Raw genomic sequence first — 23,149 nt, 5'->3', positions numbered from 1 at the left:
CTAATAGTTAACACTCAGTGACTCATTCAGTTCAGGACTCCTTCAAGCTGTAATGTCAGGAATCCTCACACAACCGTCCTTCCTGAACATCACTGTTCCCAATTCTGCCCACATGAGGGCGCTATATAACACTTGCCGTCGAATACAGCGTGTCCAACAAAAGGCTAGTTTTTATATGAAAATTGATTTTATTTGTAACATGTACATTCTCTGACGAATCAAACTAACGGAAAACAGACAAGTTCCTGCTGAGAAACTAGAACTGTTGACACCTAAACACTATTGTAACACCAAGAGCCCATTATCATCATCATCATCATCATAGACTGAAGCTGCCAGGATGTCACGAAGCAGAAGCTGATAATATTAGGCATTTCTGGTCGCTTTACTGTTGTGTCTCGATTACTAGAAGTCATCTACAAGGTTAGTTCAGACAGCTGAGGAGGTTAAACATTACGCCTCTCTTTCGCTTTAAGAAACCTTACACATTGCTTGTCGCAACTCAGTTGCATTATATCATAACATCCATCCATCCATCCATCCATCCATCCATCCATTTTCTGTATCCATCCATCCATTTTCTGTACACCCTTGAAATAAATCTGATGTGCTTGATGATTTTGATAATGGCATTTGTTTCATATTCCTTATTTTTTATATTTTTATGGTGTAAAACACTTTGAACTGCCTTATTGCTGAAATTTGCTTTACAAATAAACTTGATTACAGTCCTTACATTTAGCTAAAATAATATTTTTTGAGAGGGAAAACTATACATTATGCCTTTATGCCTCAGAATACTGACGGAAATTCATACAGCGATGAACACAAAGTGTACTACCATTTTCGGATTCTTCTTTGTAAAATAGCAAAATATCCTGCATCGTTTTAATTCCCCTTTGTAATTATGCACTAACTTATGTTTGTCACACACTGTACAAGCCCAACAAAATTCATTAAACTCTGTGACTGCGTCATAAATAGGGGTTCATTTGTGGTCTGTGGGATGCCTAATAATCTTATTTTATATTTTAAAAATATTAGTCTTGCTTTACTGCCACAGATTAAAGAATGAATCCTTGTTAGAGCAGGAATTTGTGCTCCCTGACCCTAAAGATATGAATGACATTTCTGTTGACCATCTAGCACGTCATGGAGAAGGTCACAACCAATCACAATGCAGAACTATTTGACGAAAAGCTGTGGCATCCAATCAAAAAGCCAGTAGGCGCATTTAGGCCTGCCCCTGCTCTTCTTTCGGCCAATCAGACACGAGCAGTAATTATTTATTCATTAAATTGCAAAGCGGAGTGACGCAGCTTTTGTAGATCAGACGATACTCCATGCTTTTTTATACATGACGTGAAATCGCATTTAAAAAAAAAAAAATCAAATACTGAATACATCGAAAAAAAGAGGGTATCCCGCCGGCATCTGGACGCTGCATGTCGGATCTGAGCTCTCCTTGAATCTATTTGGATGCCATTCCCGCTGGAGGTTGCGGTACAGCCCGAGGACTGGATGTTATAACCGGGAACGAAACATGCCGCAGCCAAAGTCACGAAAAATCGCCATCCTCGGGTACAGATCCGTAGGTGAGTTCCCGGCCGGCGCCTCTAACTGGGAGGGATGACTCAGAAAAAGTAACATAGGATGGGCCGCTTAGAGCAGATCTGTGCGGCCTCTCGACTCAGTATAAGTCCATTATGAGGGCGGTTTACGCCTCCTATAATAGACTTAAATTACAGGCGGAGAAAGATCCGTCACGCAACATCTCTGAACGGGCGAATGAGCGCCACCAGGTGAAACGTGGGCTTGTGTTTATTTTCAGTATAGGCCGCAAATGTGCGGTTCAATGCGGATATATATATTTTTTTTACACAAACCGATCATCTGGTTAGGTATCCATCAGTGACCCTCACCCCGGAGCCATGTTAGTCAGTGCCGCGCTCCGTAGAGGCCTGGCGGTCCTGTGGATGTGACGCATCACTGCGTGGATTAATGTATCGCATCCGAAACAGAAGAAGCGCAATTTGTATGCGCTGGGAGGATGCTGAGGACGGCAAGATGGCACACGGAGATAACGCGATTAGAGAGCAGCATGTCTGCAGAAACGACAGAAAGGCCGGGTTTCGAATGGTTGCATAAGGTTTCAGTTTAATTCAATACGTTTATAGCGATTCACAGCAGATCTCAAGGCACTTGACCAGACAAATAGGTCCAATTCCTATCCTGGTATGTGAAAATGTGTATAATCAAATGAATCCAGAACAATTTTGTAAGATTTAGAGACTAATTTAATTGCACACATTTTGATTTTGTCCTATTTGTAACACAATGCAGTGAAATTCTTCCATTTTTAATGAGCGTTGGTGCAAAGTTATGAAGCCCCGCTGATTCCACTAACTCTGCAGTGATGTCTTATCATGAGCAAGCATGTGGTGACAGTGGAAAGGAACAGTTTAGTTAACTCGATTAAGTTCATCTCACACAGAATAACCGCTTTGGTTAATCAAAAGCAAACATTTGGTTTATTAGATTATTTAAATGTTATGTAAGAGGAATAAAGAAGAACTTTCAACACAAATCTGTTATTTTGTATCATACAGTGTCATGGGGAAGATCTTCAGAAGAGGGGTAACTCGTAAAAGCTTATTGCTAAAGAAGCTGTTTTAGTGCTGTATTCAAGAATAATAATGGAAAATTTAGTGGAAGAAACAATATGTGATGATAATTTGTATTTTTCAGGAAAGTCTTCCTTGACAATTCAGTTTGTGGAAGGCCAGTTTGTCGACTCCTATGACCCAACAATAGAAAACAGTGAGTATGGATCTTATGTGATATCGATTCTAATTCTCAGATTCTCATGAGTCTTATGTAGTTAGCAACCTACGTGTCATGTTTTTCAACTATAAAAGCCTGTATGTGTGATATCTTGTTTATTTTTATTCAAAGCAGAGCTGCATGATAAGAGGAAAACATGTGAATAAGATTATAGGATTCAAACATCCCACATTTGTATTTCTCATCTGTTTAATTTCCATCGTTCTATCGCTCTCTATGGTCTTGGCCACAATTGTCTGCGCTGGGTTTGGGCATGAAGGGCAACAAAGAACACACTTTTTTTCATAAAGACATAAAAAGAGAAGAAAACAGAGGTATTTTCCACTGGGGCCGTAAGTTTGGTTTAAGGATGGTATTTAGTCTTGCATTCTATTTTAATTCAGTTTTGTTTTAAACTTCCATGGTAGATAATAGACATGAAGGTCCCAGAAAGTTGGAATTCAAATTGGGAAATTTAGGAATTCTTCTAAACCAAAATGGCTGCCCTATAAAAACCTTTATTAAAAATGCTTTTCTAATGCTTTAGGTCTTAGTAAGCAATTCATACACAAAATTGTGTCCACCTTCTCTTAATGAGTATGTTCCTTTACTGTTTGAAATGACTAACAAATGCAATGTTCCTGAAATCCATTTAAGAAATAGTGAAAACGGTTAATTTTAATGTCATACTGTCCGTTTATGGCAATATGAGTCTGATTTCTTTAGTTTCAACTTTATTGATTAATAAGGAAGGACAGCGATGCATAAAGTACTTATACTAGCTGAAATATTTTCTTGGATCTTTATGTGATAGACGAACATAAATTAGGAAGGAAAAGGATGCATTGTTTTCAAATGTAATCTTAAACAAATATTTTAATAACTTTTAGAAACCATAAAAAAATATTACAATATAAAGGATTTTAACACATTTACATCCTTCTAAATGGCTATCTTGCAATATTTAATACTGCAAATCACCCAGATTTAGGATTCCCTGTGTGGAGTGGAATAGTCTAAAATTTGGGTTTTGTATTTTCCTGGTCTCGATAAGTGTCGATATATTAAATAAATGTAAGAGAATTTGTTTTTCTATATTGTTTTCCTTGACCGATTTTGAGTCTGTTGATGTTTGGAGTCTTAACATGAAAAGTGAAAGAATCCGGCACATAATCATGTTTGCTAAATGTGTATTTTATTAGCGTTTTGTCCATTTATTATTCTGATATGTAAATTTTTTATTCTTAAGTCTTTAAATGCTAAATTCTAAACTAAATTCAGAGGCGTTGTTGCTAATATTTAGGTTTGTTTTCTATTCTGAGATAGAACTATGAGATGGTAACTGACAGTTAATAGAAAACAGTAAAGTAAATAAAAGTTTTGAAATTTGCTAGTGTTTGAAATATGATTGATGTCACTCAATTCATTTTATGACAGAAATTAATTTATTCTGTGCATGTTTTTTACAGTTCCACTAAACCCAGCGATAGAAAAATACATTTCTGTTTCTGGTAGCATTAACTTCTCCATCTGCTCATGAAGACTCTTCCTGGTGAAAGTCAAGTGGAATAATTTAACTCTCAGTGAGACAGGGTGGAAAAGAGACTCTCACTGTTCATACATCAAAGTCTTTGTCTTTTCTTTTTTTATTTCAAGTGAATTGATTAGTCAAGAGATGGTGCATTCATACCTAATATTGCTGTTATGTTAAGACACTTCAGGGAACCACTCAAAAACCCAGAGAGAAACCTGAAGTTATCCTGCTGAAGAACTTTAAATACACTGCATAAACAGACACATATTCTCTTTAATCGTTGTGTGATAACACATTAAATTAAAACGTTTCTATTTAGGGTGAGTTAACATTACCAAAATTACTTATATTTGCTAAATACCACAAAAATGAGATATTTTTGTAACTTTCTTTAAAGTTAGAAGCTTATATAGAGTGTGATTTGGGTCAAATATTTTGCGTTTCCTTCCAGAAGTTAAAGCTTCTCACTATAGTTTGCTGGCACATTCCTGCTGACAGATTGTAAATTTAACAGCAAAAGTTATATTTATAGTCAACACTCTGAGATATTTATATAAAAAAGACATAGACCTTTGTTGTGTTTGGGAATAGTGGAGCTTTACTGTTTGGTGTACAATATTGTGGTATAGGTTTTAGCAGTAAGGCTTAACCATTCTACTTTTTCTATTTTTTAACTTTTGAACAAGCTAGTTTTGCACAGGCTTTGCTGTACAGCATGAACTAGATTGGACGATTCGGGGAATCACTAAGAGCTCTCTTTGGGATTTTAACTGTGATGAAGAGCCGACTGCTCACAATGTCAATTTGGTGCAGTAACTACTAATAAGGGACATTCTGAAGAATGCAGAACCATTTTTGATAATTTAGATTTTGCCTTATCAGTGATGTGACGTCGCACTTAGTCTGCATATCGGGTCACTATGTCTTTTTGGCATGGGACAAAAAAATTAAAGGTAGCTGTAAAATAACTTTTGCTATTTAAAAAATACAATATAATAATCAGCATAGTTGATAAAACTCTAAAAAAAAAAACAATGTTCAGAAACAGACTAAAAATGTGTCTAATGTAGTCTACAAGAATCTCTCACTCTACTTTTATTTCTCATTACTTAGCAAAAATACTACAAAATTTAGTCGTTTAAAGTGTTTTTAAAAAAAGTGTTTTCACATTTTGGAGTAAACACAAATGGAGAGCACAGTGGACATTTATTTGTACATGTGAAAACTATCCTGGCAGAGCAACATATTCATATGATGGATTCTGAGGTTCCTGTATTTGATTTTAGCTCTGGTATGATGTCTGGTAATTCCTTTATGATTTTAGCGAGACGTTATTGGATGACAGTGAATCACAAGATTCACCCACCAGGGTGCAATGTTCCCTCTACAATAATGTGTTGAAACACGACACCAACTGATCTCAGATGGAGAGAGAGAAAGGAGAGAGGCGCGCGTTAGTGCAGATTAATCTGTTATTTCTGACTGGTTTGTGTCTGGACTTCTCACGGTTGCAAAAGTGAACATTGCTCTAAGGCTGTACTTCTTTTTTTTTTGTTTGTTTGTTTGTGGGACAAACACAACAGTTCATCAACACAAATAATCCCAGACTCCTGAGAGGTCCGGGTCAAAACTTTACCTGCAGGCTGCTTTCCTGTTTTTCCCTCACACTTTTGCTCACATCCAGCGCCCTGCGTTGGCTGTGTGCTCGGTTCCGTGTCTATAAATAATCCCCTGGATGCTTAACATGAAGCGGTGTCAGCATTATTAGTGAGATGCTGCAGGATGTGCACCGCCTCTCCGCCGTGATGGATAACCAAACTCGTCTCCAGACACATATTGGCAGTGCACCGCTGAACTAATTCCACGGTATCAAACTGGATTTACAACTCTGGCTTTAAGTGTGCAGAACAGAGATAAATATTATATTTGATGTTGTGTGTTTTATATGAACAGCTATCTTTGTGGCACAAAATGCGTTTAAATGTGCAGTTTCTAAATGTTTTCGTTTTGTTATTGCAGCATTTACTAAAATGATCACAATAAATGGACAGGAGTACCACCTTCAGCTTGTTGACACAGCAGGGCAGGTAGGACTCCATTATAAGCCTGACACTGGTGGTATCATATTTCTGTTATAAACCTGTTAACTAATTTCTCTGCTGGATGAATCATTTCCAGGATGAATACTCCATCTTTCCTCAGACATACTCCATAGATATCAACGGTTACATCCTGGTCTATTCTGTTACGTCTAATAAAAGGTAAATGTTCATCCTCGGCATCCCAGATGGATTGTGTGAACTTTCTAATTGTTCTCTTCATTTTTTTTCTTCCAGCTTTGAAGTTGTTCAAGTTATCCATGAAAAGCTGTTGGACATGGTGGGGAAGGTTCAGTGAGTACCCCCTTTTTATTTCTTTATGGCTTTGCTCTTCTGAGACATTTTAAATGTCTCATACACAAATGATGTTGTGGTTTTGTGATTTTCTTTTAATGCAGAGTTCCAATTATGCTTGTCGGAAACAAGAACGACCTACATATGGAACGGTATGTCCCATCGTTACATTGTTAGGTTTTCTGGAGATTGCTCATACTCTTCTGAGAAAGCATATCGTAGAAAATCCGAACATCTGACAAAGATAACCAAGTAAACACAAAAAGAAGTTTTCAAAGTATTTTATTTATTAAGAAAAAAAAAGAACAAGCTGCATCACCTTGCTTTGTTGAACTGTTTTAAGGTTATTGAGCATGAAAGGATTGTTTAATGTGAAGCCAAATTGTCCCAACTATTCCAAAACTTTCATTTTGGTTTGATTTGTCCTTAAACATATCAGAGGTGAACTTGATGGTGTGTTTTGGATCATTAACCAAGCGAACTTGAGCTTCAGGTCAGAAACTGGCAGCTTTTCTCTTCAAAATTTTCTGCTAGAAAACTGAATTCCTGATTCTATCAATTTGAAATGGACAAAGTTTTGAAGGAATAAAACTACTTCCATCATGTTTAACTGTTGGTATTATGAAAATTACACCAGTCCACAGAATATTTTCCTAAAGGTTTTGGAGATAACCAAGACTTTTTTTTATTTTCAACAAATGTGCGACAGGCTTTCTGTTCTCTTTGGTCATCAGTGGCTTTTGCCTTGATACTTAAGGATGGAGGCCATTGTTCCTCAGTCTCTGTGATTGGGGAATCACAAACACTGGTCAGTCTCAATTGAAGCAAGTGAAATCTGCAGGGCTTCAGATGTTGTTCTGGTTTCTGTTGAGACCTCCTGGAGGAGGTGTTGATGTGTGTTTGGAAATATTCCACAATGAAATGCTTTGATTTGCCAGTCAATCCCGGGAACGTTCATCACATGTTCCATGTTTTCTCCATTTGTGGATAATGGCTCTCACTTTGGTTTATTGGTGTCCCAAAAACTCCAGACCAATAAATGTCACTGACTTTGTTATTTTCATCTGCTCTTGATTTTTATTTTAGACCAAGATGCTTTCTGAGATAGCTTAGCCTACTTCATGTTGTCAGACAGGTTCTATTTTAAACTATTTCTTGATTCTACAGGCCAGCCAGTAATTATGTCAGGGTATTCCGAAAATCATTGACCTGAGCTGTCCAGAAAGTTTTGTTATTCAATTCATTTATGGTTTAACAATTAGATTTCCTCAAAGGTTCAAGTTGGATAGGATAGCTTTAAACCCTTAACAAGTAAAATCATAATTTAAAAACAGTGCATGTATTTACTCAGGTTATCTTCGTCAGATATTAAAATTAGGTTGATGACCTATAACATTAATTGTGATAAAAAAAAAAGAAACTTTTTTTTTTTAAAGGGAAACATTTTTTCACAGGTCAGAAGGTATTTCTTGTAATTTTAATAATTTGTTTTCAGTAAATGTGACCTGAAACACAAATGAGAAGGATCATTTCCTAAATGAGAATTATTTTTTTTACTACATTTCCAAGGTTGCATATTTTGCTGTTCAACCATGTACACATCACTCGTTTACATCTGCTGACTTCTGAGCTGCTGCAAATGGATTTTTAATCTTTCCATTTTCATTTTTGCATCTGTTTGTTTTCCACATCAGAGTGATCAGCTGTGAAGAGGGGAAAGCATTAGCTGAATCCTGGAATGCAGCCTTCATGGAGTCCTCAGCCAAGGAGAACCAGGTAGAAAATGTTCATGTTTGTCGATAAAAGTTCTTGAGCTTCCATGGGATTTTTTTTACAAGTGTTCATTCAACTTCCTCTCTTAATCGCAATTAGTTCAATGAAACCCATAATTTCTTGCCAAGCAAGAGTTTGAATTGCAAACATCATGTCACTTTTTTTTGTAAAATTATAATTTAGTACCATTTTTTTAATGAAAAAACAAAAACCTTAAAGAATAATGTATAACAAATCATTGCTAATTTTTATTCAATTACGTCAATTTGTTTCATGTATAACTGACATTTGATTTTAACACAGCAGAAAAAATGAGAATGAAGGGGTAAACCACAAAACATTTGACATAAAGGTTAGAGTTGCAGGAAAATGTCTTAAATACAAAGAGAAGTATACAGGCACATTCAATAAATTGGAATATTATTGAAAAGTCCATTTGTTTTAGAAACTTTATCCCTACATTACACACAGATGGATGTTTGAATTCCTTTATTTCTGTTAAGTATGATGATTTCCACTTACAGCTAATGAAATCATGACATTTAAAATTATAATATGACATCAGACTGTCATGAAGTGTGGTTGTAGAATGGCGAGGATGGAAGTGGAGGACCCAGGTTCACTGCAATAATGATGATGGTTTTAATGATGACATACAAAATATAAAAATCCAGGCAGCAAAGGTGAGCAGAAGACTAAAAGCTCAGAACTGGTAGCAACTGGAATAACTAAAAAAAAAAAAACAGGCACTGGGGAGACACAGGCTGACACGACAAATGACAGTATAGACAAGAAAACACAGACACAGGTGTGATTAAATACACAAGGAAGGTAATCAGGGAAAACGAGGGGCAGCTGGGGACAAACAAGGGGTAGCCGGGACAACAGCAGACTCAAGAGAACACAGAAACCTAAATAAAAAAAAAACAAAACCTTACACAGACCAATAGAAAAACTATTTTTAAACACAGGTTAGTGAAAAGTATGTTTAGTACCTGCTAAAAAATAATTTTCAAAAGATACTTTTAATCTGACAAATGAGACGATATTTTAATTGGGGCCTGCCCATAGCAATGCATGGAGGCAGTACTGACTTGCGAAGCAAGTCAGTACTGCCTCCATGCATTGCATGGCAGGCACCTATTATTCTACACCCAATAGAATGTCTCTTTATTCATTTATATCTTTATAGATTTATTTTTCTTCCATCACCGTTAATGCGGCTCGTACCGCTGCGTGTACCCCCACAAAAGTGGTATCAAAACGTGCGGCTCGATGCCGAGAAGGGAGCTATTATTTTTATAAGGAATTGGACTTACGATGGCGACGTAAAAAGTGAAAAACGAGCCAAATTTCCAACTGCCGAAACGCAGAGCATAACTGACACCAACTGCCGCTTTTTTAGAGTGAGAAATGAAGAGAATTTTTGAGCCCAAAATAATTTTGAAATCGCCGTCACGCCCACAAATATCGCACGATTGGTATCAAACTCGGTCCTGACATTGATACGCCTGTCTGCTCCGGTAAAATGTTTTCGAAATTTCTCTAGGGCTTACGGTTTTCTGTCACGGTGCTTCAGAGCAAAGTCATGCGACAGGATTTTCTGTCGCTCTCTCAGGCTCTCTCCCATGTATTTTCATATATTTCTCAAAAATTTCAGATCTGGGCACACCATTTCTTTCTCTTATCACTGTTAATACTGTGAGTGACGTAGAGATATGAATTGCGGGACTATCGGAGACGACAAACAGCCCTCTCATACGCTTCAAACGCTTTTCGAATATGTATTACGGTTCCCGAACGGGAAGGAGTTGTTTCCAATGCTTTTTTTACTTCAAACTGGCTGGCTCAAACAGAGAATTGTTTCCACCTGCATGTCTCACTCACAGCTGACAGTTGGCAGAGAGAATTATTTACCATAGCAACGGAACTCAGGAGGCTATTGGCTGCTGGTTAGGACTACAAATACGCATCACTGTAGTTCTAACTATAGTGGAAGACCAGGAGGACTGAACTGGCCTTTACAACTACTTGCTGCTATGGGCTGTATTTAACTGATTTAACTCAGTCACCGTTACACATGGGATTAGTTTGGAACATTAAAATGAAGCATACTGAAAATTTCAAAATAAAAGCCTTGAATATTTTTACATCATGTTATTGCTCTTTTTGGCTTTATGTGACTTTTTTATCCAAAGCACTGATACACATGGGATTAGTTTGGCCTTTTGAAATGAAGCATAAAGAAAATTTCAAAATAAAAGCCTTGAATATTTTTACATCAACTACTTGTGTTTTGAGCATTATATAACTGATTTAACCCAATGACTATTACACATGGGGTTAGTGTGGACCTTTGAAATTAAGCTTAACAAAAATTTCAAAATAAAAGCCTCAACATGCCCCTGAGGTTAGTGCACCGCCGCAGGCGGTGCAATAATATTATTCTGCATTATCTGTTTCTCTGAGGTTAGGGAACTGCTTTGCGCAGCAAGGCAGTTCATTAGCATTAGCATTTTAGCTTTAATAAGCTATTAGCTATTTATTTTACTTTTTAGCCATGTTTAGTATACTGAATGGAGTAAGTCCATTATAGAAAACATCCTAGTGATGTCCCACATGCTAGTGACAGCAATGATGCTAACATTAGCATTTTTGCTAATTTTAGCTGATACACTTACTTTATCATACTGAACGGTGCAAGTACATGTTAGTCAACATTCTTGTCATTGTCCTCATATGATTGCAGCTTTCTTTAGCATTGATGCTAATTTCTAGCATCATAACGCTGGGTCCAAACCGACGGGCACACTTTGGCAGGCCCCGGTTAAATTTCTTCAGGAATTTTCTAGTTTATTGAATATAATTGTAATTATCAACCTTAACTCACTGCTGTGCTAAAACTCTATCTACTGTGTTTGTATTTGTTACTTCACATCTAACTGGACTGCTCCAGTTCAAAACAAGTTGGTACCACACATCATACTTGTTATGATTTGGTGGATGTTGGACCAAAGTGTTTCATCAAACCTCTTCCATCCGTCTCAGTTATGCGACTGAAGAATGCTTTTGTTGTGCAGCGTTTCTGCTCTACACTTGATTTCTTGATGAGAAGCCTCCCTCCCATTAGTCGTGCCGCTCGTAGTCGTTTGTCAGCTGTTTCAGAACGATGACCCTGCTGCAATATGACTGGCTTACAGTGAATTAAGTGAACGCCACCGTCTGATTTAAATTCCACTTCATCCAGCTCAGAGGCACTTTACGCCGCTCCGCCTACATGAACTAAAACAGCAGGTGTGCTTGAAGACGCCTACACAGTCTGTGTTCGGAGGCCCTACGGCTTCGCACTTGTCATGTCTGCATTGTGTTTCCTGCCTTCGAGTGGACAAAAAGTCACTCAGGTACAACTGCACAAAACCATACCTCATAGTATTCACAGCTTCCCTTATTTATAAGAGAAATAACAGCCTCTTTCAAGTCCAAAGTAGAACAAAGCAACAAATGAAAGGCTGTTTTTACAAGTTACATTGTTATATAAAATTGGAGACATCTATCTCCATAAAGACAAATGTTTCAAGAACCCTAAAAATAAAATATAGATGATATGAAAGTCGAGTAATAAAAATAAATAGAGACAAAAAGGCTTTTGAGATTGCAGCAGAAAAAGGAAACATCCAGCAACATAAAACCACACCATTATTATAATAAAGAATAGACAATTTGAAAAGTAACAATTGAAAAAGAGAAGTCGAATATTTCAGGAGAGCAATGTTGTTGTTTTTTTTAAAGTTTATGGAACAAATGGAACACCAAAACAAATAATGTTTTAGAAAATACATTTAGATTATTACATATCCACTACGTACTCACACTGTATACTTACAGTAAAATTAAGATATTATAGAAATAAATCTGATAGGGCAAAATGTCTGCTTTGCATGCCCCAAAAGATCAGAAAGACTAAAAACGTTTGTGACGTGCTGTGTGTTGAAGTACTTAGATTTTCTCACTACACCAATATCTTCAGGTAGTCAATGAATCTGCTTCAAATGCAGTCAGACGCAGTAGGTCATAGTTTCAAAAATAACCAACGAGTGTCGTAAATAAAAGTCACAGACTCCACAGAGGGTAGAAAGTTCAATGTGTTCTAAGTGTAGCATTTGACGTTGTTCCATATGTGCTTGTTGCTCTCTCTGTCGCTCCCTCAGACGGCCGTGGAGGTTTTCCGCAGGATGATCTTGGAGGCAGAGAAGATGGATGGAGTGCAGCCTGTAAAAAACCCCTGCTCCATGATGTAGAGCCGCCCAATCAACACACAGGACACTGCACTGGGAAATCCCGTTACTTGAAGGCTAGCCGCCAGTTCCCCTCCACCTCAGCTGAGTCTACGCCCCTTCCTCAACCAGGGTCCTAAATACCCAAAAGTGTCTATTTATGGCTCTGATTCCACTGTCATTATCAGTATTCCCCATGCCCCCTCTGTCATCCTCGGTTTTCTTTGTGTGTGTGATTAAAAAACATGGATGGGTGGTTATTCCCTTGTCTTAAATCTCCCTCAGGCCACCTTTCCATATCTGTGCTCAGCACTGATGCAAAACCTGAAACAGTTGGTATGGATGTATCAGAACAAATATTTGTAGTAGGAACAGAAGCAGTAAGCTTGATGCATCTTAGCTTTTCCCCTGCACAGCTTCCATATAAGACTGCAGCCCTGTTTAAATGACAAGATAAAAGAATTGTGGTGTTTGCTGCGCATATGAAAAGAGTAAGATTAACAAATCTTTATTCTGATATATTACCAGCTGTGTGGGCTCTCTGATATACACCTTTTCTACTTCATCACCTCGCAGTATCCATGTCCCTCAGTTAGTTTCCCATTGGTTACTGTCAGACGAAATTAAAATAATAATAAGAAAATCTGCATTCATTTTCTAATGTTGAAAATGTTGTACAAATGTTTTTGATTGTAATCATTAAAGCAAAAAGTGGTTATGTAAACAGGATGGTCCGTGGTTTATTCAGATGGATCTATGTTAGAAAATTAGATTTTGCTGAACATTCAGGGGTTTTTTTTGCTTATGTTTCACTTATCTGCGCATATGAAAGAGAGAAGGGATGACACAATCGTATTAATATGAATCATTAAAACTAAGTTTGTTTCTTGTCCAGGTAAATCCTGCAATATTTTTTTAATTTTTTTTAGACAAGTGTTATTAAAGTACAGCAATCTAAATCTAAAATTAGATTTTTGATCCAACATATTTACAGTTGCATTCAGAAGTTTACACTCACCCATTATTCAATGATTCGTTCCAACTGTTCTGTTTTGGCAGTGGGATAATTATGCAACATAGACCTTGAATTATTAAAAAAATGAAAAACAAGAGTTGCATTTTGGGCTGCACAGTGGCGCAGTTGGTAGCACTGTTGCCTTGCAGCAAGAAGGTCCTGGGTTCGATTCCCGGCCGGGGTCTTTCTGCATGGAGTTTGCATGTTCTCCCTGTGCATGCGTGGGTTCTCTCCGGGTACTCCGGCTTCCTCCCACAGTCCAAAAACATGACTGTCAGGTCAATTGGTTTCTCTAAATTCTCCGTAGGTGCGAGTGTGTGTGTGCATGGTTGTTTGTCCTGTATGTCTTTGTGTTGCCCTGCGACAGACTGGCGACCTGTCCAGGGCGTACCCCGCCTCCCGCCTGGAACGTAGCTGGAGATGGGCACCAGCAACCCTCCCGACCCCATTAGGGACAAAGGGTGAACAGAAAATGGATGGATGGATGGATGGATGGAGTTGCATTTTTTTATATATTTACTGCAGTAAATCCACACACACTGAATTATCTGTAGTTTTAAAATGTAAATACGGCCTCACTAATGGTTAGATATGTCTCTTTGCAGGTTGCAGAGAATCGAAACGTTTTTGGAGTCATCAATATGCTTCTGGTATAAGTCTGACCGAATGTTTGACCAGTCTTCTTAACATAATTGGTGGAAATAATTAAAACTGCTTGCTTTTGCAATGTTTAAGCACAGTCTATAAGTCTTTCATTGTTTGGAGGCCCTTTCTAGAAATCGACTTGTTTAAATAAGCTCTCTAAAAAAAAGAGTTAACATGTGGTGGATATCCACATGTAATTAATTAGAGGGCGTGGCATTAATGCAAATATTATTACAGTGGAGTGTGTAAATATTGGATACTGAATATTCATCATCAGACAAATGCCCCCCCAAAAATTCAAACTTAAAAAAACTGTTTATGTTTAAAATTGACTAAATTTTTTTGCTGTTAGCAGTGGATCCTGCAAACAACAACAACTATAGCCACAAAAGACAAATTTGTTCAAATCATTTAAAGCTCAAAATTGCTTTAGACATTAAAATCGATTATGAATGTACAGAATTTTCTGGTGGGAAGTGTAAAAAACAAGCATGTTCTTTTGATACTAAAACAAAGCCTCATCAACTTGTTCAAATAAAAATGAAATAATAATAAAGAGAAGCACGCATTTTTCTCCTTTTTTACTCTTTTATTCCTCAGTGACCGATGTCTTTACCAAATGCTCACAGAAGCTGCAGTCCGCCTTGGGACCCATTCATGTTACGGCCTTGATGCTCAGCTGGACACTTTTTTTTAATTTCAAATTTTAGCGGTATTGCACATGTCTTCGGTGCAGCACTTTACATCTATGTAGGCGTTCGCCTCAAGCATTTTGCAGTCCGAGTAGGCAATGCACCTCTGAAAATGGCCAACTATGGAAAGAAACAAAAAGAAAGATTTGGTTTTAGTGTAATTAGAACGTGCTGCTGTTTAACAGGTTACATTTGATATTTTCAAGTATTTAACCTAAAGTCCCTGCTTCTTTGCACTTCTGTACACATATTGAAAGATCAAATATTTCATTTCTTTCTGGGCCCTGTTGAAGCTATACGAGTTTCTAGCGGTTTTGACTTTGAGAAACTCACATGGTTGTCGGAGGAATCTGGCAGCAATACAAGCATTCTTATTTGGTTTACAAGTCTCAACGGAGGTCTGACAGGTTCCTCCGGCCCGACTTGGGATGCAGCGATGGCAGTCCAGAGCTCCGCCTGAAAACAGAAGCAAAGATTTCAGTCTTTTTTGGGTTTATTTTAGGGATTTTTAAAACATGTCTAATTACATATCGATGGTGATGTTTTATGCCAGCAATGTCAGGTAAGAAAAATAGAAGCATATTTTCCGTCTCTTGCACAAGTTTTCAAACCCAGTGAAACTCCTCACATTTTGTCACCTTTAAAACTGTTGCTGTATATTTTTGGGATTTCATGTGATGGACCATTATTCCCAGTAAAATCTGAAAAGTGTGGTGTTATACAACACTATGTAGAATCTTGTAGAGTATCTCTCTACACCATTTTCACATCCAGAGACTAACATTCTTACCTATTAGGTAAAATAGCTCAAGCTCAGTCAGATTGGTATAAATATCAATTTTACAGTCTTGAAACAGATTCTGAAATTGATTGTTTTATTAGACTTTGACTGGGCCATTCTAACACAAGCTAAACCACTCCACTTTAGCCCCAGTAATCTTTTGTTTCGTTGCAACAAGTTTTCCTTCAGGTTTGGTTTGTTTTTAGCTCCGTCCATCTTCTCATCAAGTCTGACTAGCTTCCCTGTCCCATGAAGGTAGGCAACCCCACAGCATGGCACTGCCACCACCATGTGTTACAGTGAGTATGACATTGAATGTTAGGATTCTGCTGCAGATTTAAGAGCTTCATATTTATCTCATCTGAACAGAACGCATGCCACACTTTTCAGCTAAAAAAGAGAAAACCTTCTATCATTTTCTTTCGTTTGACGATTATGTACTACAAGGCAGAATAAAATGTAGCAAAGTTCAAGCAGTGTGAATACTTGTGCAAGGTGGTGTATGTTGATGTCGTAATTGAATGCAGAAAGGTACGTCTCCATACTGTTGCATAGCAGCAGAGGTTGTATTTGTCCAGTGGACAATCAGTGACAGACTCACCAGCTGTAAACAGCAGGATGAGGGCTAACGCCAGAATCAACAACTTCATTTTCCTGCTCTGCTCTGCAGTCTGTTCCTGACAAACAACACATAACATGAACAGTGTTTAAAAATCTACAGTTTTCATAGCAAAAAAAACAAACAAACAAACAAAAAAAACAACTAAATGAATTCAAACAGTCTATTCTTGTCAGAGGTGAGTTGATTTCTGTTTAACAAAATTAAAAGTTAAACTGATGTGTTCTTCCTTTAAACATTTAGATTAAAATTGTTGCATTTATTCAAATCCATGTACATACCTCACTGGCTTGTCTACTTCAGTTTCTGTCAACGACTGAGGTGCGCACAGTGACCTTTCCTCTTTTTATACTTCTCCAAACTCCAGTCCTGTCATGGTTACGCCCCATTAGGTATAATATCTCTGTTAAGTCAGTGTGCTCAGCTCCTCACTCACCCTGGGTACACTGTGTCCAGGGTTTTCCCAATGCATTATGCAAGAGCAGTAGACTCCTACTTCAGGATGAAGTTGTCGCAGATAACAATGTCTGCATTCATCTTAGACTCAAATAAAGTTTAAGTAGGCTGTATGTGACTAAAGCCAAAGGCACTGTGTATTTGCTTTGGGTTGATTATGGCAGACACAGTAGAGCTGGTTCACCTTCACCTTTAAAACAAACATCATATAATATTTAAAAGTTGGACTTCAAAATCCCTGGATTTAAAAAAAAAAAAATCATAATGTATAATTAGGGAAGTGATGTTATTCACTTGCATGCAGTTATACTTAGTTTATCCATGAAACATGCGACTGACAATAATGTATCTCTGCATTCTAAATTAGTTAGCACATGCATTTCTATTGAGATTCCTGAAAACCCCTGGGACTTTGCTTCCTTCTGTGATTCATGTTACAGCTCACTTTTTCATTCTTTAATGTGGTCCATTTTTATCTGAGGTGCTTTTATAACATTTTGGCTGATGAAATATATCTGCATTGGGTGCATCTAAGGGAAAATGTCATACAAATCTTATGCTCATTGGCTTAAGCTACTCCTTTAGTAAATGCCAAACTTTGCTGTACTTGGTAAATACAAAAGAGTCTGCCCAAGTCCAATTAGAGTATTTAAAATGTTTTTTTTAATTGGCTGCTGATAAAATTGAAATAAAACAAAGGAAAGTGAAAGCAAATATTGCATAGCCAAGATACGAGCAAAATAATTAGCTGGTCAAACAGGCAGGGGTCCCCAAGAGAAGTAAAATTTACATGTCAGGTTTATAAATGTAAATGTAGGCATTAGTAGTAATGATAATTTAAAAAAAATCCTGTGGGTTTTATTTAATTATCACTGGAGCCAACTCCAAAGAGTTTAAACATTTTCAGCACAATCAACAAAACCTCAGATGTGAAGATAAATTGCTTAGAACTACTCTGACAGAAGCAATTAGAAGATTGGTCTATATCCAAAAGTATATGGGATCAGTTTTATAGAATAAGATGTAAATCAATATTCTGTTAAATCTGAAGATTGCCCTTCTTTTCTCAGTCAGTATAGATTAATGAGTTCTAGAAGCCACACTCAAATACAAGCATTTAAAAAAAAAATTTAGTAGTATAAATATGTACCCATTAACTAAAATACTATCAATAAGCACAGATCTTGTCCAGGCTATTCATGACTGAGGCATCAATGTTTTTCTTCTTTCCCCTGCTGTTTCTGCTGCTTCCCACTCTCCTAAAGTGGGCATGGCCAAGCTAATGGGAAGCCATTACACCTGAGCTCTCTTTCCTCATCAGATTGGCATTATGAGAGGATTTGGCAGGTGTGTATGACATTTGTGTATGACTCCTTGTGTCTCTGTTCTGTGGTTTAGATTTGTGCTCCTTAGTCTCACTTTGAGCTTCCGCTGCGGATGCTCAGTACTCTTTTGGGAAACTCCGAGGCAAATTTTCAGTACCTACCTGGATTCCTGGTTTTCTCCACAGACTTCTGCTTCAAAGCCTTGCCTCAGGTCATCCTGTAATAATCACCTCTCCCTGCCTGCCCTCCAACGCAACTCTGGACTCGAATGTAGAAACCTGGAAAGAGACATTCCTATGACCTTATTCAGCTCAATCATTTAACTCAGACCTCCTTTGTACCTCCACATGTGCCAGTCGCTCTGTGCTTCTCCTCCCAGAAAAATTCCCAGACTGATAACCTTTCCTCATGAACCTGGTAGAAAAAACAAGTTGTCTGTTTGTGTTTAATAAATTTAACTGCTTTTACCAGTAATTTAATATAGTATATGATTTGTAAATCTTTTAAATCGTAAACAATAAGATCAGCTGTCTGTGTGAAACAAGAATCGATTTCCACTGAAGAGTTTTCAGAAAGTAGATTTTAAAAAGCTGCTTTGTGTGTTTTAGGGTCAATGTTGCAACAAGAATTATTGTTTTTCTTTGTTAAACTTTCATTCCTGGCTTACTGGGGGGAAATTTTCTTTATTGGGAGGACAACTGTTCCTTTGAAAATCAGAAGTCCTGCACAATCAACAAGAATGCAGGAAGTGGTTTAAGGATGGTAAGTCAACAACAAGACTGGGGATCTGTCCAGGGTGTACCCCTCCTCTCGCCCGAAACATTCGCTGGAGATAGGCACCAGCACCCCTCGCGGCCCTATTAGGGACAAGTGTGTACAGAAAATGGATGGATAGATGGAAGTCAACAACAAAACACTTGTCCAGCAGCCATTGTACAGTGCATACAGCGGTAAAACCAGCTGATCAAACATCCTGGAGATCATCTTGGGTTTGTAGGTGATGAGCGGCATTCCGCTGGGGTTACTAGGTAATGGGACTGGGCTTAGCTGGGATTGCTAGGTGAGGGACAATGTATGCCAATGTGACGTTATATTCAGAAGGTTTTTGAAATAAAACACTTGTTTCCAGACACGAAAAAACATTACATTATTGCTAAAAAATGGCTGGGTGTTTTTTGAAAGTATTTCAGTACAAAAAAATGTTAAATGAGAATTTTGCATAATAGGTCCCATTACAACCAACAGACTAAGGACTGTCAAGAGACCCAAATACCTGTGAAGTAGTTCCACCCAAAACCTGGACAACTTATTCTCCGCAGAAGTCTAATAAGCAACCCATCCAAGCGCCCACCAACACTTTGACTACAATTGCCTGCACCCTTTCTGGTCACCATCCCACCCACAGTGGCCGCTTGGACTCAGTGGACTCAAGTCAGATCACAAGACAAAGGCCAGAGAACCCTCTGAAGTAACACAGACAGAAAACACACACATGTGGCCCTTAAACACTCACAAAAAACACAGAAAACCACAAAACCACAACAGACCCAACCACTAGAGAGATACAGGTGAGCAAAGCAATACAGAGCCGCTTTACCTGCCCTGCTACTAACTCAAATTATCATCTCTATGCCCAGTATCCCTTATCTTAACCCTGGTATAGTGTTTGATGTTGTGACTATGAGGTTGCATCCTAGGTTTTCACAGGCCAAGGTCTAAATTTATCCAGAAATCTCTGTGGATCAGTGGACGAGAAACATCAACACAGAGGGATTCCGAGAAAATAGCAGCTGGGCTATTTGGTTTCAACAGAGACATTCAGGTTGCTGAATAAATAGTTTGAAACTGCCTTGGGAGCCTCATTGGTGCTGCTTGTCAGAGGATGGTTTATTGTTAGAGTTGTTCCTGCCCTCTAACCTCTGGTCCTCCGGGTTGTTTTCAATTCCATGCCCCCTCATTTGGACGTGTCCCAAATGTTACACTGCAACCCCCGGCAAAGTCCAGCATCACTCCCAAAGCCCAATCAAAGCAGAATCTCACCCAGTCCATTGTTTTGCCCTCCTCTGGGGGCAAACTCCAATATCAGCAATGACACATGTAAGGGAAACTGTCCATTTGGCAAAATGTCTAAACCCCTCCATTGTTGTGCTTTTGTTATGTCTGCCTCGCGATGCCGGCACTCTCTCTGTCCGCCGTATATATCTCAGCGTCCAAAAACTTCCCCTCTTGAATTGTGTGAATAGTTTGGAGGACTTTAACAGTGGAAAATGTCTCAGTACTCAGGAAAGGTGAGTACCAGTAGAAGGAGCCTTTTTCCACAAAATTGTTACTACTCTTGTTGATTTGCACAGTCAAACATACATATATCAAGACATTCCAATCATGTGAGATGGAAAAGTAACATTTTTGCAAAATAATTTACTTTCCTTATTAAATGGTGAAAACAGATTGTGCTCTACGAGGGCAAATGCTTCACCGGCAGGAAGCTGGAACTCAGCAGTGACTGCGACAACTTTCAGGACCGAGGTTTTATGAACAGGGTCAACTCTGTCCGTGTGGAAAGCGGTGCCTTCGTCTGTTTCGACCATCCTGACTTCAAGGGCCAGCAGTACATTCTGGAGCATGGAGAGTACCCTGAATTCCAGCGCTGGAATGCTCATAATGATCACATGGGCTCATGCCGACCAATCAAGATGGTGAGTTTATGTGTGTGTTTGAAGGAGACCCCTGGGGCAGAGAAATATTCAGCTGGTAAAATAGACTGGCATAAATGCAGCATCATTTGTTTGACAGAAAAGTCTTAGCCTAATTAAATAGCAGAACCTTACACACTAAGGTGCTAAAGAAATGGTATTTATGGAAGGAGCTCCAGAGGACTCCAGCTCTTCAGAAACAGACTTTCTCATATCTTCCTCCACACATCTATAGGTAACATAATGCAGCTTCTGTCACGAAACAGGCTCGGCCATTTACAGAAAGACAAAGTCTAACCTTGCTGTAAAATGACTCAGCCAGGATGCACTTCTGCTTCTGTTTACCTCCACAGCACGGAGAGCACTACAGATTGGAGATGTTCGAGGGAGACAACTTTGCCGGCCAGTGTGTGGAGCTGTGTGATGACTGTCCGTTTCTGCAAGCGCGAGGTCTGACCAAGAACTGTGTCAACTCCATGAAGGTTTATGGAGATGGAGCGTATGTATCTTTAACCCTTTCTTCCTTGGCTTTTGCATTGTGCTTTGCTCTGATGGGTTTTCATTCATCTTCAGGCATTAATAAAAACTATTGTTTTGTATTCTTCTCATTATTACTCAAGAGAATATATTCAGACTGAACAACATTTATGGAAACAAATTAATAGGACTTTATAATGAAAACTTTAAAATATTATGCATATATAATGTGAATACATATTTTACTACTTTACAATACTGTGCGATATCATGAAACTCTATCTGCTCCTGTTCCCTTTGGTTCTTTGTTCTTGACCATTTAAACCCTTCCTCTTCATGTACTTACAAGCAAAAAGCATTTTTAAATCAGAGGAACATTAATTTGTTGGCCAGTGCTTAAAAGCTTCAACTTCCATATCATCTAAAGAGATTAATTAGTTGTCTCACTAATTGGAAGGGAAAAATTACATTAAAAAATTATTAAAAGCCCTAAGAACTCCTCCGATTGTAATTCAACATTGTACATTGCATAAAATCCCTGCCTTTTCATCATTCCCTGTCTTGTATTTTATGGACTCTATAGATAATGGAATAATTGTATTTACTGCTACATTAATTTCTCATAGAATAGGATTGGGCCTGGAGCGTTGCTGTGTCACCAAGCTGTGTAGCATTTTACTTTTTTATTAGTTAGCCTAAATGTGGCATTAATGCTGTCTTACATTCATTTAGCTTTTCCAAAACATTTATGAACCTACTCACTTCTGTCATCATACACTGCATCTTGTGCTAGCATCCAGTGAAAAAAAATAACTGCACTTCCTCAGAACCCTTTGTCGTCTGAGTACTTGTTTACAATACTCTTAAAATCTAAATCACTATTCTGCCTCTGAGAGAACAAATTTTAAAGAATCTATTGCTAATTTTCTTAGTATTACAGAACAGGCTAGTATCTTCTTTTCTATCTCTTCACAAATTGGTTGTTTTGGTAATAGTTTTCCAACTTATTGTGTTAATAACTAGTAAATGTATTCACTTTAAAATATAAAGAAACTGGCTTTCTGTAATTCAGTGGCACATACTTTATAAAATTGGAGGGGAAAATAATCACACTCCATACATCTAGTGAATTTCTGCTTCATCTTGTACATCTTTGTTTTTTTGTTTTTATTCTCCAAACAGCTGGGTGTTGTATGAGGAGCCAAACTATCGTGGCCGCATGTACATCGTGGAAAGAGGAAACTTCTGCAGCCATAAGGAGTGGCAAGCAGAGAATCCCACTATCCAGTCTGTTCGCAGGGTGGCAAACTACTTCTAAACCTGCCTCCACATCAGAGGCAGAACGATCGACTGCTGACAGAGTAAATGTGCCACACTTTCGGGATATATCTCACAGACTCTGTGGTGGTGTAGAATAATAAAACAAGTGGAAAATGTGTAATGCTGTTGTTGTATTTTTGTTATAGGTTATTCAGAGGCTGAAATAAAACAGTAATCCTGTGTTATTTTCACTTTTGGCCATTTTTTTCCCCCTCTTCTTTTGCGCTCGCTCCGTGTGAAGCTCATAGTTGTAACATTTCATTGTAGAAAATGGCATCAGGCCTATTATTCAGGTAATTGCTTCCCATTATAAACCACACGTAGAAAAC

The 23,149-nt window shown here is 38.0% G+C and overlaps 3 protein-coding genes across 3 annotated transcripts; 2 read left to right on the top strand and 1 right to left on the bottom strand.

Moving 5' to 3' along the window:
- The first annotated feature begins 1,293 nt into the window (after positions 1-1,293).
- rheb (Ras homolog, mTORC1 binding) lies at positions 1,294-13,521 on the top strand. Its single transcript, XM_028021617.1, has 8 exons — positions 1,294-1,595; positions 2,749-2,820; positions 6,377-6,444; positions 6,536-6,618; positions 6,694-6,750; positions 6,855-6,902; positions 8,445-8,526; positions 12,732-13,521. The coding sequence occupies exons 1-8, from the start codon at positions 1,544-1,546 to the stop codon at positions 12,819-12,821; spliced, it is 552 nt and encodes a 183-aa protein (XP_027877418.1). The 5' UTR covers positions 1,294-1,543; the 3' UTR covers positions 12,822-13,521.
- Positions 13,522-15,152: 1,631 nt separating this feature from the next.
- ly97.3 (lymphocyte antigen 97, tandem duplicate 3) lies at positions 15,153-16,871 on the bottom strand. Its single transcript, XM_028021217.1, has 4 exons — positions 16,831-16,871; positions 16,532-16,601; positions 15,483-15,605; positions 15,153-15,269 (listed from the first exon to the last, which is right to left on the bottom strand). Exons 2-4 carry the CDS (start codon positions 16,578-16,580, stop codon positions 15,157-15,159), a joined length of 285 nt encoding a protein of 94 aa, XP_027877018.1. The 5' UTR covers positions 16,581-16,601; positions 16,831-16,871; the 3' UTR covers positions 15,153-15,156.
- A 3,651-nt stretch (positions 16,872-20,522) lies between these two features.
- Positions 20,523-22,938, top strand: LOC114146823 (gamma-crystallin N-A-like). The gene is made up of 4 exons (XM_028021216.1): positions 20,523-20,618; positions 20,778-21,026; positions 21,377-21,522; positions 22,683-22,938. Exons 1-4 carry the CDS (start codon positions 20,598-20,600, stop codon positions 22,816-22,818), a joined length of 552 nt encoding a protein of 183 aa, XP_027877017.1. The 5' UTR covers positions 20,523-20,597; the 3' UTR covers positions 22,819-22,938.
- Positions 22,939-23,149: the final 211 nt, after the last annotated feature.

Source organism: Xiphophorus couchianus, chromosome 6 (assembly GCF_001444195.1).
Source record: "Xiphophorus couchianus chromosome 6, X_couchianus-1.0, whole genome shotgun sequence".
In the NCBI taxonomy this organism is placed as follows: Eukaryota; Metazoa; Chordata; class Actinopteri; order Cyprinodontiformes; family Poeciliidae; genus Xiphophorus; species Xiphophorus couchianus.
Note: the sequence above shows the minus strand (reverse complement) of the source record. Positions and strands in the feature narration are given on the sequence as shown.

Excerpts from the sequence above, each read along its gene's own strand:
- rheb (XM_028021617.1), top strand. The coding sequence starts at position 1,544 with ATGCCGCAGCCAAAGTCACGAAAAATCGCCATCCTCGGGTACAGATCC. Across the intron at positions 6,619-6,693 it reads TCTGTTACGTCTAATAAAAG|CTTTGAAGTTGTTCAAGTTA; the intron begins GTAAATGTTCAT and ends TTTTTCTTCCAG. Across the intron at positions 8,527-12,731 it reads CCTCAGCCAAGGAGAACCAG|ACGGCCGTGGAGGTTTTCCG; the intron begins GTAGAAAATGTT and ends TCGCTCCCTCAG.
- ly97.3 (XM_028021217.1), bottom strand. The coding sequence starts at position 16,580 with ATGAAGTTGTTGATTCTGGCGTTAGCCCTCATCCTGCTGTTTACAGCT. Across the intron at positions 15,606-16,531 it reads CATCCTGCTGTTTACAGCTG|GCGGAGCTCTGGACTGCCAT; the intron begins GTGAGTCTGTCA and ends TTCTGTTTTCAG. Across the intron at positions 15,270-15,482 it reads CAGATTCCTCCGACAACCAT|TTGGCCATTTTCAGAGGTGC; the intron begins GTGAGTTTCTCA and ends TTCTTTCCATAG.
- LOC114146823 (XM_028021216.1), top strand. The coding sequence starts at position 20,598 with ATGTCTCAGTACTCAGGAAAG. Across the intron at positions 20,619-20,777 it reads TGTCTCAGTACTCAGGAAAG|ATTGTGCTCTACGAGGGCAA; the intron begins GTGAGTACCAGT and ends TGGTGAAAACAG. Across the intron at positions 21,523-22,682 it reads AAGGTTTATGGAGATGGAGC|CTGGGTGTTGTATGAGGAGC; the intron begins GTATGTATCTTT and ends TTCTCCAAACAG.